This window comes from Bos grunniens, chromosome 21 (assembly GCF_055505025.1).
Source record: "Bos grunniens cultivar Pamir isolate PY7600 chromosome 21, Bosgru_T2T1.0, whole genome shotgun sequence".
NCBI classification, from domain to species: domain Eukaryota; kingdom Metazoa; phylum Chordata; class Mammalia; order Artiodactyla; family Bovidae; genus Bos; species Bos grunniens.
In genome coordinates, this window is record NC_141185.1 from 38,554,095 (window position 1) to 38,571,450 (window position 17,356).

General features: G+C 35.7%; 1 protein-coding gene across 11 annotated transcripts in view; it reads left to right on the forward strand.

The window, feature by feature from the left end:
• SCAPER (S-phase cyclin A associated protein in the ER) overlaps positions 1-17,356 on the forward strand; it is a 419,038-nt gene that overhangs the window by 161,861 nt on the left and 239,821 nt on the right. For all 11 annotated transcript variants that reach the window (XM_086363974.1, XM_086363978.1, XM_086363979.1 and 8 more), the window contains one exon: positions 10,995-11,131. In XM_086363974.1, coding sequence (XP_086220100.1) covers positions 10,995-11,131 — 137 coding nt within the window. The remainder of the gene's footprint in view (positions 1-10,994; positions 11,132-17,356) is intronic.

The following is a 17,356-nucleotide window of genomic DNA, read 5'->3' on the forward strand; positions in this document are numbered from 1 at the left end:
AATACTATTTTGACATCAGCTCTAAATATCATCTCATAAGAGCTATTTTAAAATGATTTACTTTGTACTTACACATTTACTATAAATGAGAAAATTAAAAATGCATCAATCATCTAGTGACAGGTTTTAGTATTTTGCCTTATTTTCTTATAGTCATTTTATGTACACATGCATACACGTATAAAAATGCAAAGCTATAAACATAATTAATATAAATTTTAGTACATAATTGCATTAATTGGGAAAGACAAAAGATTAACCTGCTGTAATAGTGACAAAAATACAATGATTTTTTTTTAAACATAGATCTTTATTCTTCACAATGGAGTCCTGAGGTAAGCAGTTCTAAGTGGTCAGGGTGGCTTTATGCCATGTGGTTTTTTCAGTTATCTTCTGTTGCTATCATCCCCTAATATAGTTCTAATATTCAGAGCTATGTTAACAGGCCCTTTTGTGTTCCAGTTTGCAGAAGGGGAAGAAAGTGAATGGGTCTTCAAACATTAAACATGTATGCATAGTCCATTGGTGAGAATTCAGTCACATGGCTACCACTAGCCACCAGAAGATTGGGTGGGACTTCCCTGGTGGTCAGTGGTTAAGACCTTGCCTTCCAGTGCAGGGGGTGCAGGCTTGATCCCTGGTCAGGGAGCTAAGATCCTGCATGCCTCATGGCCAAAAAACCAAAACATAGAAACAGTGTTGTGACAAATTCAATAAAAGACTTTAAAAATGGTCCATATAAAAAAAAATCTTAAAACAAAGAAGAATTGGGAAATCTCGTCCCTAGCAGAAGAATTATGTGACTTGCTAAAGCTTTGTTACTGTGCAGTGTGTAGTAATTTCTCTATACTGTCTATTGGCTACTCACAGGCAGGCAAATCCAGAGACGTGATCAAACTAGGCATTCAGCCCATTTGGAAAAACTGTATTTGGTGTGAGTTCTTTCATCAAGATGAGCATAATGTCTCATAGACTTTCTTTTTTTGTGGTACTGACATATTAGCTTTTGATTTTAATGGATACCTAAATCCGTTAATTCATAAATATGGGGCTATTCAAATTCTACATTTCACTTTCACTTATTATTTGGAATACATTTATAAAGATATTCTTTCCCTCATCTACTATTTGATTACTGATTAGTAGGTTAAATTTTTTTATTTTTACCTGTTTCCAGTATAATGAGTTTCCTATTATCCTCCAAATGTGTCCACAATTAGTTATTTTAAAATATATATCATTATAAACTCTGGAATTATTGATGGCTTTCCCTCATTGAAAATTTTTCTTTTTTTAAAGCTCAAATTATGCTATCTGTTGGTCAGTGGGAGCCTCTTAGAGTTTGCTCTCAAGTTCTTTTGACATAAGCCTGGTAGAATTTGTTAGTTACCTTGCTACTTGATATGGCAAGACGTTTAGTTTATAGTTAGCTGTTTCATTAAGATGTCTTGATTACTTTTACTGTGAAATGATATTTCAAGAGCATAAAATATATGTGATGTGTTTGTGAGTATGTTATACACAAGCATACACACACATGCACGCATGCGTGAATGTGTACTAAGTCACTTCAGTCATGTCTGACTCTTTGCGACCCCATGGGCTGTAGCCTGTGAGGCTCCTCTGTCTATGGGGTTATCCAGGCAAGAATATGGGTTGCCAGGCCCTCCTCCAGATAAACATACATACATATGTGTATATAACATGCGGTTTGGAACCCAAGAAGAGAGAATGTGTCACTGCTTTCCACTTTGCCCCTTTTTGTTTGCCATGAAGTGATGGGACTGGATGCCATGATCATAGTTTTTGAATGTTGAGTTCTAAGCCGGCTTTTTCACTCTCTTCTTTCACCTTTATCAAGAGGCTTTTTAGTTCCTCTTCACTTTCTGCCATGAGGGGGGTATCATTTGTATATCTGAGGTTGTTGATATTTCTCCTAGCAATCTTAATTCCAGTTTGTGCTTCATCCAGTCCAACATTTCGCATGATGTACTCTGCATATAAGTTAAATAAACAGGGTGACAATATACAGCCTTAACATACTCCTTTCCCAATTTTGAACCAGTCCGTTGTTCTATGTCCAGTTCTAACTGTTGTTTCCTGACCTGCATACAGGTTTCTCAGGAGAAATGCTCATAATCTCCTTTACTTCATCCGACATTATGTACACAGCAATCTTAGAATAACATTACTAATAATCCTACTGCCAATGTTAATTACTGAGAACAGGTTAAAATTCTTTTCATGTTTTCCCCATTCTCATCTTTTTTATTAGTAAGTCTATGAAAAAAGTCTGACATACAACCATTTTACAACTATATTTGCTTAGCTTTTAATCACTAGTTTAGTCTTAGTTCTGTAAGTATATATGAAATATTTACCACTAGTCCTCATGTCTCTGTCTTTATAGTCATGTTGATTTTCTGAGGCTTGTTCTATAGTAGATTCTTCAGGAAGGTCTTATGAAAATAATATTCCCTTTAGATTTTTTTAATGTTAATAACAATTTATCTGTGCTTTCTATACTTGAAAGCTGGTTTTACTGGGTATAAAATCCTCAGTTCACATTTCTTCCTTTGACAATTCTAAATAAATTTATAGTAGTCCCCTCCCAACCTTGGAGGATATATTCCAAGACCGCAGTCCAGTGGATGTCTGAAACCATGGATAGTACTGAATACTATATATACAGTTAATCCTTGAACAAGACATATTATAATTATGTGAGTCCATTTATACATGGATTATTTTCAATAAATACAGTACTACATGATTGTGGCTGGTTGCATCTGTGAACATGAAAGGCCAACTGTGAGATTATGTGTAGACTTTTGACTGTGTGGGGATCAGCGTCCCTAACTCCCATATTTTTTAAAGGTCAGCTGTATTGTCTTTTTCCTGTGTATAAATACCCATGATAAAGTTTAATTCATAAATTAGGCAAGTTAGAGAATATTGAAATTGCCAATGTCACTATTCTTATGCTTAGAAGTCATTTTTAAATAAAATAGGATTACTTGAACCCGAGCACTGCCATACTACAATCCATGTGATAACCTAGATGGGTACTATGTGACTAACGGGTGAGCAGCATATATAGCGTGGAAACACTGGAAGGGGAAGATTTATATCCAGGCCATGTAGTGGGGTAGTGTATGTTTTCATCACACTTCCCAGATCAGTACCCAATTTAAAACTTATGAGTTTATTTCTGGAATTTTCCATTTAATATTTTTAGACCATGGTTGACCACAGGTAATTAAAACCACAGAAAGTGAAACCAAGGATAAGAGGAAACTACTATACTTCATTTTGTTCTGGCATAAAATATTGCTGTCAAAAAGCCTGATGATAATCTAACTTTTTTATAGATTTTATTTTTAGAAATTATAATATTATATGTTTTGCTATTAGCCACTCTGGGTCAGTATTTTCAGATATGTGGTGTACTCTTTCAACATTCAGTTATATTCTTTATTAGGAAAGTTTTCTTGAATTATATTATAGTTCTTAACATTTGATTTGTTCCCTTGTTTTGGTTTTCTTTTTCAAGTGCTCCTGTTTGCTGTATCTTTGTCTATCTTTTGTATTTCCACTTACTCTCAAATCATTTTTATTTCTTTTAAGTATTTTTCTCCCTTTTGTATTTTTAGTTGTCTGAGGAATTATTTGTTGTGTTTATTCACTCTTTTGTCTTCTAGTTTATCTTCATTTCTTAAATGATATATTTTCTTTTGCCATCTTCACTGAGTTTTGTAACTTAAATTCTGAGTCTTTGAGATGGTGGTATGTGTTAGAACATTTTTTATATTTGTTTTAGCTTATTTTGAAATAGAAGGTTACATATTCATCTTTTCTGTGTATGTTTTTTTGGGGGGGGAGTGTTTTCATTGTTTGTAGTGTTGCTATTCTACTTATTTGTTTTTCTTTTAATAATTTTGTCATTTGGTCTTGATACCTTTGTATTGCTTATTTTTAGTGGAATTTGTACTGAGTTACGATTCAGGGTACCTATTCTAACTTCTTAGACCTCCTTCTATTGTTTTTGTAAAAAATATAGTGACTTGCTTTCTAAAATTCCCTAGTTCTGTTACCTGTTCTGTTTGTATCCAGGCATTTCCTCCCTTTGTTTCTGTTATCCCTAGTTTGCTTAAATTCCTTCTTTAGCAGTTTTCTTTGTGGCTCAGCTTTGAGAGGTCATAGGGCTTGGCCTGGGCTTCCCAGGTGGCACTAGTGGTAAAGAACCCACCTGCCAATGCAGGAGACCTAAGAGATGCTGGTTCGATCCCTGGCTCGGGAAGATTCCCGGGAGGAGGGCATGGCCACCCACTCCAGTATTCTTGCCTGGAGAATCCTCATGGACAGAGGAGCCTGCTGACCTACAGTCCATGGGGTCACAAAGAGTTGGACACGACTGAGCGACCGAGCAGGGCTTAGCTCGGTCACAGACTTCTGACCTTCTTAATGCAGGCATCTTTTACTCACCTGCCATTTCAGTGGTCAAACCTCTCTCAGTTTTAGATGCTGTTCTCAGATTGGTCTGTTGAACTCTGCAGTGAAAAATGATTTCCTTTTTAGAGTTCTGTTCTCAGGTTCATTATTCAGTCTGACTGTTTTCCTCTGACTTCTCCTTCAGAGACGCTGAAACCCTGCTGACCTGTTGGGAGTTTGTCATCACCCACTCCTGCTTGGAGGCTGTGGGGATACCTTGTCACTTACTTGTTGTAAATATTTTCTATGGGTTTTGATTTTGCTGTCCAGTTGCTCTTTCTGTTTTATATGGTGATTCAAAGAGAATCCATAACTTTATTACCACTGCCTTCATCTTCTCAGAATCCTCATTGTAAGTGTTTTAATGGCTAATACTTCACAAGTAGAAATGCATTATAATTTTCTAAACCACTTCTCAGTGTTGAAAACCTCCTTTGTGCATGTTCTCCCTCTTCAGAAACCATCTCAAAACCTTCCTGTGTAGTCTTCATGGTTTTAATGGAAAAATAACAATTAATTATCCTGTGTCACATCCAACAGTGCATCATCAAAAGGCAGTCTCTTTCTTACAGAAAGTGAAAACATAGTGCAACCCACTAGAGGCAAATCTATGAAACCTGGAAAATTAGAAAAGAGACATATTTTAAGTCACGTAAGACAAAATACAAACAAATGGTTAAGCATATTAATAAAAGTTTTTCAGCTAACAAATTGACCAATTTACAAAACAAAACAGAAATACTAGGTACTGGCAAACCACTTGTGGGGACTTACTCTCATTTTGGTTGTTTTGGAATACATATGAAAAGCCTTAAAAATGTGTGTAATCTGTAGCCCAGAAATTTCAGTTCTATGCTTTGATCATAAAGGAATAATTTAAATTGTTTTAATGCCTATTTATTTGGCCACATCAGATCTTAGTTGTGGCATATGGGTGCTCAGGAGTTGTGGCATGTGGGCTCCCCAGCTGCTGTGTGCCGGCTTAGTTGCCCGGCGGCATGTGGGATCTTTTCCCAGCCAGGGATCACACCCATGTTCCCTCCGTTGCAAGGTGGATTCTTAAGCAGTGGACCACCAAGGAAGTCCCTAGAAGTTTAGCTGTATTTGTTTCCCTAGTATTTATCATATTGAAAATAAAAATTCAAATGTTTAACAAAAAAGCATTTAGTAAAATTAAGTATACTGTAAATAATCAGTAGATTATGTTATAGAACATTATTTCATGGAATGAATATATTTGCAATATTAAATTTAAAAAACAGATTGTAAAATAGAATAAAAATGTCTGGATGATTACTCAATTATTTTTAGGTGTTAAAATTATAGGAGATTTTTATTTCTTAATTTTATTTATATTTTTTATAATTAACATGGTTGTATTTTTTAAATTAATTAATTTTAATTGGAAGCTGATTACTTTACAGTATTGTGGTGGTTTTTGCCATACATCCATATGAATCAGCCACGGGTGTACATATGTCCCCCCATCCTGAACTCCCCTCCCTCCTCCCTCCCCACCCCATCCCTCTGGGTTGTCCCCAGGTACCGGCTTTGAGAGCTCTGCTTCATATACATCAAACTTGCACAGGTCATCTGTTTTACATGTGATAATATGCATGTTTCAATGCTATGCCTCAAATCATCCCACCCTCACCTTCTCCCACATAGTCCAAAAGTCTCTTCTTTACATCTGTGTCTCTTTTGCTGTCTCTCATATAGGGTCATTGTTACTGTCTTTCTAAATTCCATATATATGCGTTAATATACTGTATCGCCGTTTCTCTTTTAGACTTAATTCACTATTTTTTATGATTAACGTGTTGATTTGTATTAGGAAAAAATTTAAGTCAAACAGAAATAGAAATGTATTCTCATTTGGTTTTAGTTTGAGATTGTTTTAAAAAGTTAATGTTAATGAGAGTGCATGATGCATACTGTGAGTATTATTGTAACGTCTTTTAAAAAGATGGCAGTTTTTGTTAGTTCCAGATGGAATCCAAATTTTTCTATGTAATGTCTACATTTTAGACTGTTAATGGATTCTATTAGATATGTAAATACCATTTGTACGCAAATGAAAATAGTATAATTAAGCATTTCACAAAATTAAAAATGTCATTTAAAATACTCCTTTTCCTTAGTGCGGTGATAGAAATTAGATGTCAAAGACTTAGCCGACTTGAGCAGTGTTAGAGGGAGGGAATGTGGAGTGGGAAAAAAGCTTGGTCTTGCATGTGTGCATGCTAAGTTGCTTCAGTCATGTCTCACTCTTTGCGACGCTGTGAGCTGTAACCTGCCAGGCTCCCCTGTCTATAGGGTTCTTCAGGCAAGAATACTGGAGTGCGTTGCCATGCCCTCCTCCAGGAGATCCTCCCAACCCAGGGATGAAACCCATGCCTCTTATGTCTCCTGCATTGGCAGGCGAGTTCCCAGCGCCACCTGGGAAGCCCTTTTGAACTTGAGTTTTATGATCATGAATATAATATTGAACCTTTGTTAAACATCTGTAAAATATAAACATTTTCCCACCTTTCTATAGGGTTGTGAAGACTTTAGCCCTTTGCTGATCACAACAAGTATTTAATAAATGATAACTTGGATGGTGGTTTTACATGACTTGCTTTGTGTTATGTATCTTTATTATATATGTTAAGGGAGTTTTCTTTATTTACTTATGTGATTGCTTTCATTTGACTTGAGACCCAGGTTATTTTTTCAAGTTGCATGTATATGTATATTATATATACTTATCACTTAAGTAATTGCCTTTGTTTAGTGCCAAAGTATAAAGATGTTGTATACAACAGGCCTAATTGATCAGTGAAAATAATTACTTCCACTTTTGAGAATATTTTCCACCTTTGGTTGGGGTGATTTTGTTTTACTGTTTTGGTAAGTTTATGATTTGAAAAGTTTCTGCTTTTTGTTGAAGTATGGTTGATTTACAGCGTTATATTAGTTTCAGTTGTTCAACACTGTGATTCAGTATTTTTATAGATTATATTCATTTAAAGTTATTGTAAAACACTGATTATATACCCTATCTTGTACATTGCAACCTTGATCTTATTTATTTAATAATTAGTAGTTTGTACCTGTTAATTCTCTTCCATTGTCTTGCTCCTCTCTTACCCCTCTTCCCAATGATAACCACTAGTTTGTTCTCTGTGACTGTAAGTCTGTTTCTGTTTTATTATATCCATTTGTTTGCTTTATTTGGGGGATTCCATATAGAAGAGAAAATATACAGGATTTGGCTTTTTCCCTCTGACCTCACTAAGCACAGAAGTTTCATAATAAGCACAACTCTATGGCTCAACTCATTTTCTAACCATATCTCTAAAGTACTAGCCAAAAATATATACTCCATAATCATATTGTCTGGATTTAAATTAGGCTGTATCACTACTATCTACAAAACTGCTAATCATCATGATCTTGACTTTCTAACTTCAGGAAAGTTATTTGATTCTGTGTCTGTTTCCTAATAGTTAAAATGAAAGTAATAACAATATATACCTTTTAGTGTAGTTCAAAGGACTAAATCAATGATCATATGTAAGGGACTTACCTCAGTGTACATTGTATAGTAAGCCCTCAGAATACTACTTTTGCCCTTTTTTATCAAGATATAATTGACATAGAACATTTGTGTTAGTCTTAGGTATGCAACAATGTTTTATATATCTGTATATAGTGAAATGATTACCGTAGTTTAGTTACAGTCTATGACCACTCAGAGTTATAATTTTTTTCTTGTAATGAGAATTTTAACATCTACTCTCTTAGCAACTTTCAAATATACAATACAGTATTGTTAACTACGGAGAAGGCAATGGCAACCCACCCCAGTACTCTTGCCTAGAAAATGGACGGAGGAAATGAAAATGCTTCTCCTGCCATGGACGGAGGAGCCTGGTAGGCTGCAGTCCATGGGGTCGCTAAGAGTCAGACACAACTGAGCGACTTCACTTTCACTTTACACTTTCATGCATTGAAGGAAGACATGGCAACCCACTCCAGCGTTCTTTCCTGGAGAATCCCAGGGACGGTGGGGCCTGGTGGGCTGCCGTCTATGGGGTCGCACAGAGTTGGACACGACTGAAGCGACTTAGCAGCAGCATTGTTAACTATACTCACTATGTTGTACATTACAATCTGAAGATTTACTTAATCTTATAACTGAAAGTTTGTATGTTTTGACTTCATTCATTTGACCACAGATATTGTATTACATCTTGTTACCTTCGTTTCATCATTCATTTAACCTATACTTATTGAGTGCCTACTGTATGCCAGGCACAGTACCAGATACCGAACCATCACTGAACAAAACAAAGTCAGTGCCCTCATGAAACTTATGTTCTAGTGCAGGAAATTACAAATGAATATTGATATCAGGAACTGATGATAAACAAGTCCTATGAAGAAAAATAAGAAGATGGCAAATAATGGTGTTATGTAAGGTTGAATGTTCATTTTAGCTGAGACCATGCAAGTACCTGGAGAAGAATATTCTTGGCTAAGGTAACAAGAGTCTTGAGGCAGTACCATTCCTGATGGATGTGAAGAACAACAGCATCCTGAACTCCACTCCTATATCAGACTGTCTCCTGAAACTCTCCACTTGTGTTTCCACCATAAGCATTTCCAAAATAACATTCTACAACAAAACTCTTATGCTCCTTGTATACATAAAATTTGCTGTTAGAGTGTTCAGTAACTGCACAACTGCTCAACCTAATCTGTAAGTAAACCCTATCAGTTCTACTGTTTAATATGCCCACTCCATCCACAGTGGAGTGAACAACAGAGAGAGTAATGTCAGATGAGGTCAGAGAAGTTGATGATGTGGGGTTTAGTAGACTGTGATAAGGACTTTGGATTTTACCCTGAAGGTGATGAGAATGCAAGATTTTGATAAGAGGAATGATATGATGTGATTTATATTTTTTAAAATTGCTGATTTTGTAAATAAAAGATTTTGAGACCATAGAAGCTGGAAGAATATTTAAGAAGCTATTTCATAATGCAAATGAAAGCTATGAGGAAGCCTTAGATTAAGTGATGGTGGTGGGGAGAAGTGATTGGATTGAGATTAATATGGGTATATTTGAAAGTAGAGCTGATAGGATTTACTGATGTATTAGATGTGAGCAGTTATGCAAATAGTGGCACCACTTACTAAACACCATAAGGTCAATTTTTAATGTATATTAGCAGCATAAGAGCTATGTTGTAGAGTATTATTTTGGAAATGCTTATATTGGAAATACTCCACTTAAGTGGAGATTTTCAGTAGATAGTTTGATAGGAATAGAGTTCAGGGGAGAAGTCCGGATTAGAGATAAAAATTTGGGAATTGCCTCTGTGAATGATATTTCAAGTCACTGTACTTGATAAATAAGTTTGAATAGAGAAGAAGGAAGTTATGAATATAAGTCTGAGATGTTTAATATTTATCCATCAAGAAGAGGAAAGGATCCAGCAAAGAAGACTTAGAAGGTACAGCTGGAGTTAGGAGGAGAGTGTGTTATCTAGAAACCTAGTGAAGAAAGTGTGTCAGGGAGGAAGAAGTGATCTACAGTTCTAATGATGTTGGAAATTTAAGGAGAGGGTCTAAAGTAATTTCTAGGAGGGAGAATGTAGACAAAGTAGACTAAGGCTGCTCAATGGCCTGGCAGTTCTAGAGCCCATTTGAGGTGTAAGGTCATAAATTTAAACTGAGATCTTGTCACCATGGTTTGTAATTATAGCCATATTAATCTGCTCAGTTATGAGTACAAAGTAGAGAAAGAGTTAGATTTAGGGTTGAGATTTTTCCATGCAGGTATGAAAGAAGAATAGAGGGACAGGGGAGTTGTGTACATGCAGGAGAGTAATAATAATGAGGTGCCATAAAATCCAAGATGGCTAAGGAGGGAAGTGGGGCCAAACTCTGTGTACTTCAGCCAGACCAAATTTCTGCTGCCACTAGCCACATTCTGCTTTCTCACCTCTGCCTGTTTTCTGGGATGCCTACTCCTTTCTCCTTCCTGCCACCTTTCGCAACTACCAGCCCAAACAAACACACACATACCCAATATCCATATGTTCAAATTCAATCCATCCTTCAAGGGATAGCAGACATGGTGCTTCCTTCTTAAAATCTTTCCTCATTAGCCCAAGTGATCTTGTTTCCCTTTTGAGCTCCTGTAGTACCAAGCTGGGTTTTATAGATTAGAGTATGGTATTTTACCTCTCCTACTGCAGTGTGGGGTTGCAGGGCACTTGAGTATGTCCCTGTATCCTTAGCATTTAGCTCAGTTGATGTGCAGCAAAGTTTGACAGGTCCATGAAAGTCTCAAGTAAAATGATTTCTTCAGTGTTTACCAAAGCAATTTTTGAAGCCAGTATTTCATAGAGGTTACTTTTACTTTCATCTGTGTATTCTTTTCTATTCACTGTAGTCTGTAGCAGTGCCATGTTGTTTTTAATTATTATTTCATTTATTTATCTTGCAGGAGCACCTTTCCTTAAAGAAATACGTTATTGACATTGTGGTTGAAAGTACAGCTCCACCAGAGCCTTTGAAAGATGGAGAAGAGCGGCAGAAAAATAAGAAGAAAGCCAAAAAGATAAAAGCACGGATGAACTTCAGGTACCATGAAAAGAAAAAAGTGAAATTGTTAGTCTCTCAGTCATGTCTGACTCTTTGTGACCCTGTGGACTGTAGCTCACCAGACTCCTCTGTCCATGGAATTCTCCAGGCAAGAATACTGGAGTGGGTAGCCATTTCCATCTCTAGAGGATCTTCCTGATCTAGGGATCAAACCCAAGTGTCGTGCATTGCCGGTGGATTCTTTACTGACCAAGCCACTAGGGAAGCCCTCAGGAACTATAAATGTGCTTAAAAACAAAGAAAAAGTTTTAGTGGTGTATCATTTTTAATGTAAATCCAAGGAAGACTCTCTGCCCCTCTCCAAAAGTTTAAACTTGTTTGCTTCAAGAAAGCCTTGAAAATAATACTGATGAGCCTAATTTATAGCCACTTTCTTTGATTGAGAAAGAAAACTGAATATCGATCTAAAGCCCTTGCTTTCACCTGTTAAGAGCTCTTCTTATAATTGGATGCCAAAGCCCTGCCAAACTTGTGCCTCCTTCAGCATACAATAGTATGTTTAAGTATGTGTAAACCAAGCCTATTTTTCTTTCCAACTATTGATTTTTAAATGAAGTATCAAAGAAAATCAATAGCAATCAACAAATAGAAGTCTGCTGGCTGTAGTGTCAAATCCCATGACTAGGTTTAATCAATTTGGTTGCCTGTCACAACAAGAGAAAGTTCAAGAAATATCTTGAAATGGAAAGTGAGTTGTCAGACCTGTAGTTTATCATCAGCCTCCAAAGTGACATCTGAGGATCACACAGCTGTGTAGTACATCATTACCTCACAAGCTCTGAGCATCATCTGATGACTGATGAGTCTTGTTCCAGGACACAAATGTAGTTCCTCCTTAGAAAGTAATTCTTTGCTATTTGAAGAAAGGTTGTCTGAATATATTGTTGCACCTTTATTCCTAAATGGTTAGAAAAAGAGAAGCTTGACGTATGGAATTATAGAAATACAGGTCTAGAATAATGGTGAACAGGTATTATCTCTCTATAGTTTCCAATTTCAGATTGTAATTAAAAGAAGATGTCCATTTCATCTTACATAATCAGTGGAAACTTGAGAGTACTCATTCAAGCAAAGAATAGAAAAGGCTTTTTTGGTTGGTTTTTTTTTTTTTTTTTGTAGTTCCTTGAAGTTTCTAAGAATAGTTTTAGAGTATATACTTTAGGGTATTACTGGCCTTCGTTTCTAGTTTATGCTGAGAACTTGCTGACCTCCAGAAATGGTATTGAGTCCATTCTTTGGACCTTTCTCTTATTCCTCTATGTACACATTCCTTTGGTTAGTTCACCAGGTGTTTGTATTCTCCACCTGTTGATGACTACTGGTTTTATATCTCTTCAGTTGTACTCAAATTTAGTGTATCCAAAACAAGTTCCTGCTTTCTTCTCTGCATCTGCCCCTCCAAACCTCTCCTTCTAGTTTTCTCTGTATTAATAACCAGGTAAGTCTATTCTAGTTGTGTATGCCAGAACCCTTGAAATTGTCCTTGACCTTTTTCTTTCTCCCACGTCTCATCCAGCCTAACTGCAAATCATCTTAGCTTTGCTGTAAAGTACATTCAGAGACTCTTTCTCTAGCATCACTACCTCCCCCCTCAATCAAGCCTCCGTCATATCTCACCTGGATTATTGCAGTACTTCCCTGACTAGTCTCTTTGTTTCTGTCCTTGGCTTCTCACAGTCTATTCTAAACATGCTGGCCAAAGTGAACCTGTTAACATGTCAGATCATGTCACTTCTCTTCTCAAAGCCTCAGGGCTTTTACACTCCAGTTTTCCTCTTTCTGGACAGCTCTCCCACATATATCCGTAGAGCTTAGCACTGTTACCTCCTTCAGATCTTTGCTGAAATGTTAACCTTTTCAGTGAGGCTGTCCTTCAGGCTCTGATATATATATATATGGTAATGCTAGGTTATTAAAGGAAATTTTTAAATTATAGGAAAAATCCTATAATTCTGATGCTGCTCATTTTTTGGCATATACGTATCCTTCTATGCTTACATACCTATATCAATAATTTTTTTTATTGCAGTATGATTTATGTAAGTGAATGTAGAGATCGCTAATACACAGTTTGTTGAGTTTTGTCAAACCTGCATACTCACGTATCATGTGTAAGAGCCTTTGATTGTTTCACAGTGTCTTTGTGTCTCTTTCCAGTCAGGCTTTCACCACCCTTGGCTCTTGGTAACCACTGACCTGCTTTCTATCCTCATAGGGTAGTTTTTCCTATTCTAGAAATACATACAAACGAAGCCTTTGTGGCTGACTTCTCTTACCAAGTACAGTTGATCCTTGAACAATGAGAGTGTTAGGAGCACTGACTGTCCATTCAGTCAAAAAATCCACACGTAACTGACAGTTGGTGCTCCATTTCTGCAGTTCCTCTGTTGGTTAAACCTCCACGGGTTTGGCCAGCTGGGGACTGTGTAGTACTGTGGTGTTTACTATTGAAAGCAATCCAAGTATACGTAGACCCACGTAGTTCAATGCCGTGTTGTTCAAGGGTCAGCTGTATACCATTTTTGAGATATATCTGTGTTTTGACTTGTGTGTAGTTTGTTTTTTTTTTCATTTCATTTCATACCATTGTGTGCATATTCCATAAATTTTTATCTGTTCATCTGTTAATAGACATTTGGGTTTTCACTTATTTGGCATTTGTAAATTAACCTATCAAGTCTTTAGGTGTATTTACATTCTCCTTTCTCTTGGATAAATACTTAAAACTGAAATTCCACATTTTTTTCACAGTGGTGGTACTATTTTACACTTCCATCAGCAACCTGGGGGAGTCCCAGTAGCTCAACATTTGTCAATACTTGGTATTTTTAATTTTTAAAATTTTAATCTTAATTCCAGTTTTAGCATAGTTGTGTCTCGTGATTCTAATTTGCACTTCCTTAGTGATTAATAATATGTATCGAGTATCTTTCCATGTAATTTTTCACCACTCGTATCTTCCCTTATGACGTGTCTTTGAAGGTTTTTGCCCATTTTAAAAGTTGAGTTGTTTGTCATTTTATCTTTGAGTTGTTTATATATTCTAGCTACATGTTCTTTGCCAGTTATGTGTTATGTGAATTTTTTTCTGAATCTGGAGCTTGGCTATACATTTTGTTAGCAATAGCTGTTGATAAGCAAATGTATTTTTAATCGTGATGATATCTATTTTATCAATATGTTCTTTTTAGGTTTTATGCTTTCTGGGTTCTAAGAGATTTTTGTCTGACCAAAGGCTAAAAAGCCTTCATTTTTTTTTTTTTTTCTAGAAGCCTTGTAATTTTAGTTTTGGCATTTAGATTTATGATCCGGCTCAAACAAATTAGTGGGTATAATATGAAGAATAGGTCCAGGTTTATTTTTCTGTATAGCCAGCCAGTGATTCCAACACTATCCACAGAAAAGATTTCCTTCTGATTACGATGTTTTAATACTTTGGTTAAAAAAAGAGAATCTCCCCTATGTGAGTAAGTCTGTTTCTGGACTCTCCTCTTCTACCCTGCTTTTCTATTTTGACACCTGATAAAAAATATAAATCACCCCGTGACGTCTGAATCTGCTTCTGGTCCGTTCTCTTCCATTATTTTGTCCTTTTCACACTGTCTTGATTACAGTAGCTTTGTAGTAGGTCTTAGGACAAAGCAATAGACGTCTTCAACTTTGTTTTCTTTTTGAAGTTTTGTTTTTCCAGTGTCTTACATTTTCACAAAAATATTAAGACCAGTTTTTACTATCTAAAATTAAAAAGTCTCTTGGGATTTTGATTGGCATTGCACTGATCTGTAGATAAGCTTAGGAAGAAAGGATATCCTGATAATTTTGAATCTTCCAATTCATGATGAGATATGTATCTGCATTTGTTTAGAGCTTATGTAATTTTTCTAGTAGTTTTTTGTAATTTTCAGTTTAAATGCTTTACAAATACTTCATTAAATTTATCCCTAATATTTTAAGTTTTTGTTTCTATTGAAAATTATATTTGTAATATTTTTTGTTGTGAACATATAGACAGAATTACTATTTGTATATTCACTAGCTATTGGGACCTTTCCAAATAGACTTATGAGCTCTAATAGTTTTATAAATTTATAAGATTTCTTTATGTACATAAACATATCAGAATAAAGTCAATTTTATTTGTTTTTTTCTACTTAGTATACTGTTTATTTTTTTCTATTGTCTATTGCACTGTGTTGCACCTTCTACAAAATACGAAACAGAAGCTTTGGTGCTGATCTTAGGGAGAAAGCAGTAGAGTTTTCACTATTACGTTATATTAGCTATAACATCATACCTTACAATTTCTGTAGATGTCATTTCTCAGATGGAGGGAGCTTTATTCTATTCTTAACTTCCTGATTGCTTTTTTCTTAGATTGATACACCATATTCTCACATGCCTTTTCTACATCTATTAAAATGCACTCTTTCATTTTTATCAGTTTGGTGCATTATGTTGACTTGTTATGGCAGCTTTAGTGAGATATAATTTGCATCCTATTCCCATGTAGGGTATATAACTCTGTACTGACTTTTGAGTGTTAAGTCAACCTTATACTCTTTTAATAAGCCCCATTTTCTCATTATATATAATTTTTTGTATATTGTTAGATTAAGTTTGATAACTGTTTGTAAAAGATTGGTACATTTATGCTCGTGATGTATGTCGATCTGTAGTTACAATATCTTTGTGTTTTGTAATCAAGAGAATGTTGGCTTGCTTAAGTGGGTTGAAAACTATTTGTGTCTGCAGGAGTTTCTATAGGATTAGAATTAGTTTTTTATTTAAATTATGTATATAATCAGTGAAGTCATACTTTGTATTTCTTCTTCAGTTTTGGTATTTTGTATCTTTCAAGTAGTTTGTCCACTTCATAGCAGTTGTTGAATTTATTAACACAAAGTTGCATACATTATTCCATTATACTTCTGATTTCTAGTCCTGCACATAGGAAGCTTGGAAATCACCACTCACTCCATCCTAACAACAGGTAAAAATGTGAAAAAAGTGAAAAATCAGCAGCTCTTCTTAGATGCATAAGATACATGAAGTACCAGTGTAGGATGCAGCCTTCCAAATTGGACAGACAGATAAGCAAATAGAGAAAATCACAACGTAACAAGAGCAGAAACCTCTGTGGAAATCAGTACTGGGGTAGGAAAACCTGAGCTATAATTGATGACTCTCCAGATGTTCAAGGTGGACGAATATGGGAGTCAGAACTACACAAGATCCCCACACTTCTGTTTACTTCACTTCTAAGAGCTCGATCAGGTTCTCAAAGTGAGTATCACAGCAAAATGCTTTTGCTTCCAGCAGGGAATAAGGAGCTGTTTTGAAATATGCCAGGGCATTTTGTTCTTCTTAAAAATATCTGCCTTCCCACCACCACCCTGTTACCAATATGAGACCAAAATAAAATAATAGGCCAATACCACTGATGAACATAGATGCAAAAATCCTCAACAAAATTCTATCAAGCTGAATCCAACAATACATTAAAAGGAGATCAAGTGGGTTTAATCTCACGGATTTAAGGATTTTTTAGCATCCCTAAATCAATCAGTGTGATACAACATATTAATAAATTCAAGAGTAGAAACCATTATGATCATCTCAGTAGATGCATAAAAAGCTTTTGCTAAAATCCAGCATCCATTTATGATAAAAAATGCTTTTCACAAAGTGGGCATAGAGGAAACCTACCTCAACATAATAAAGGCCACATATGACAAACCCATAACTAACATCATACTCAGTGGTGTAAATCTAAAAGCATGTCCTCTAATATCAGGAACAAGACAAGGGTGTCCATTCTTGCCATGTTTATTCAGCATAGTTTTGGAAGTCCTAGCTCTAGCAGTCAGAGAAGAAAAAGGAATCCAAACTGGAAAAGAAGTAAAACTGTCAATGTTTGCAGATGACATCATAGTATACATAGAGAAAGATGGTACCAGAAAACTACTAGAGTCCATCAGTGAATCTGATAAAGTTGCAGCATACACAGTTAATATACAGAAATCTATTGCTTTTCCATCCACTGACAATGAAAAATCAGAAAGAGAAATTAAAGAAACAATCCCATTTATCATTGCATCAAAAATAGTACCTTGGAATAAATCTGCCTAAGGAGGCAAATGACCTATACTGTGAAAAGCATAAGGCACTGATGAAAGAAATCAAAGATGACACAAGAAGATGCAA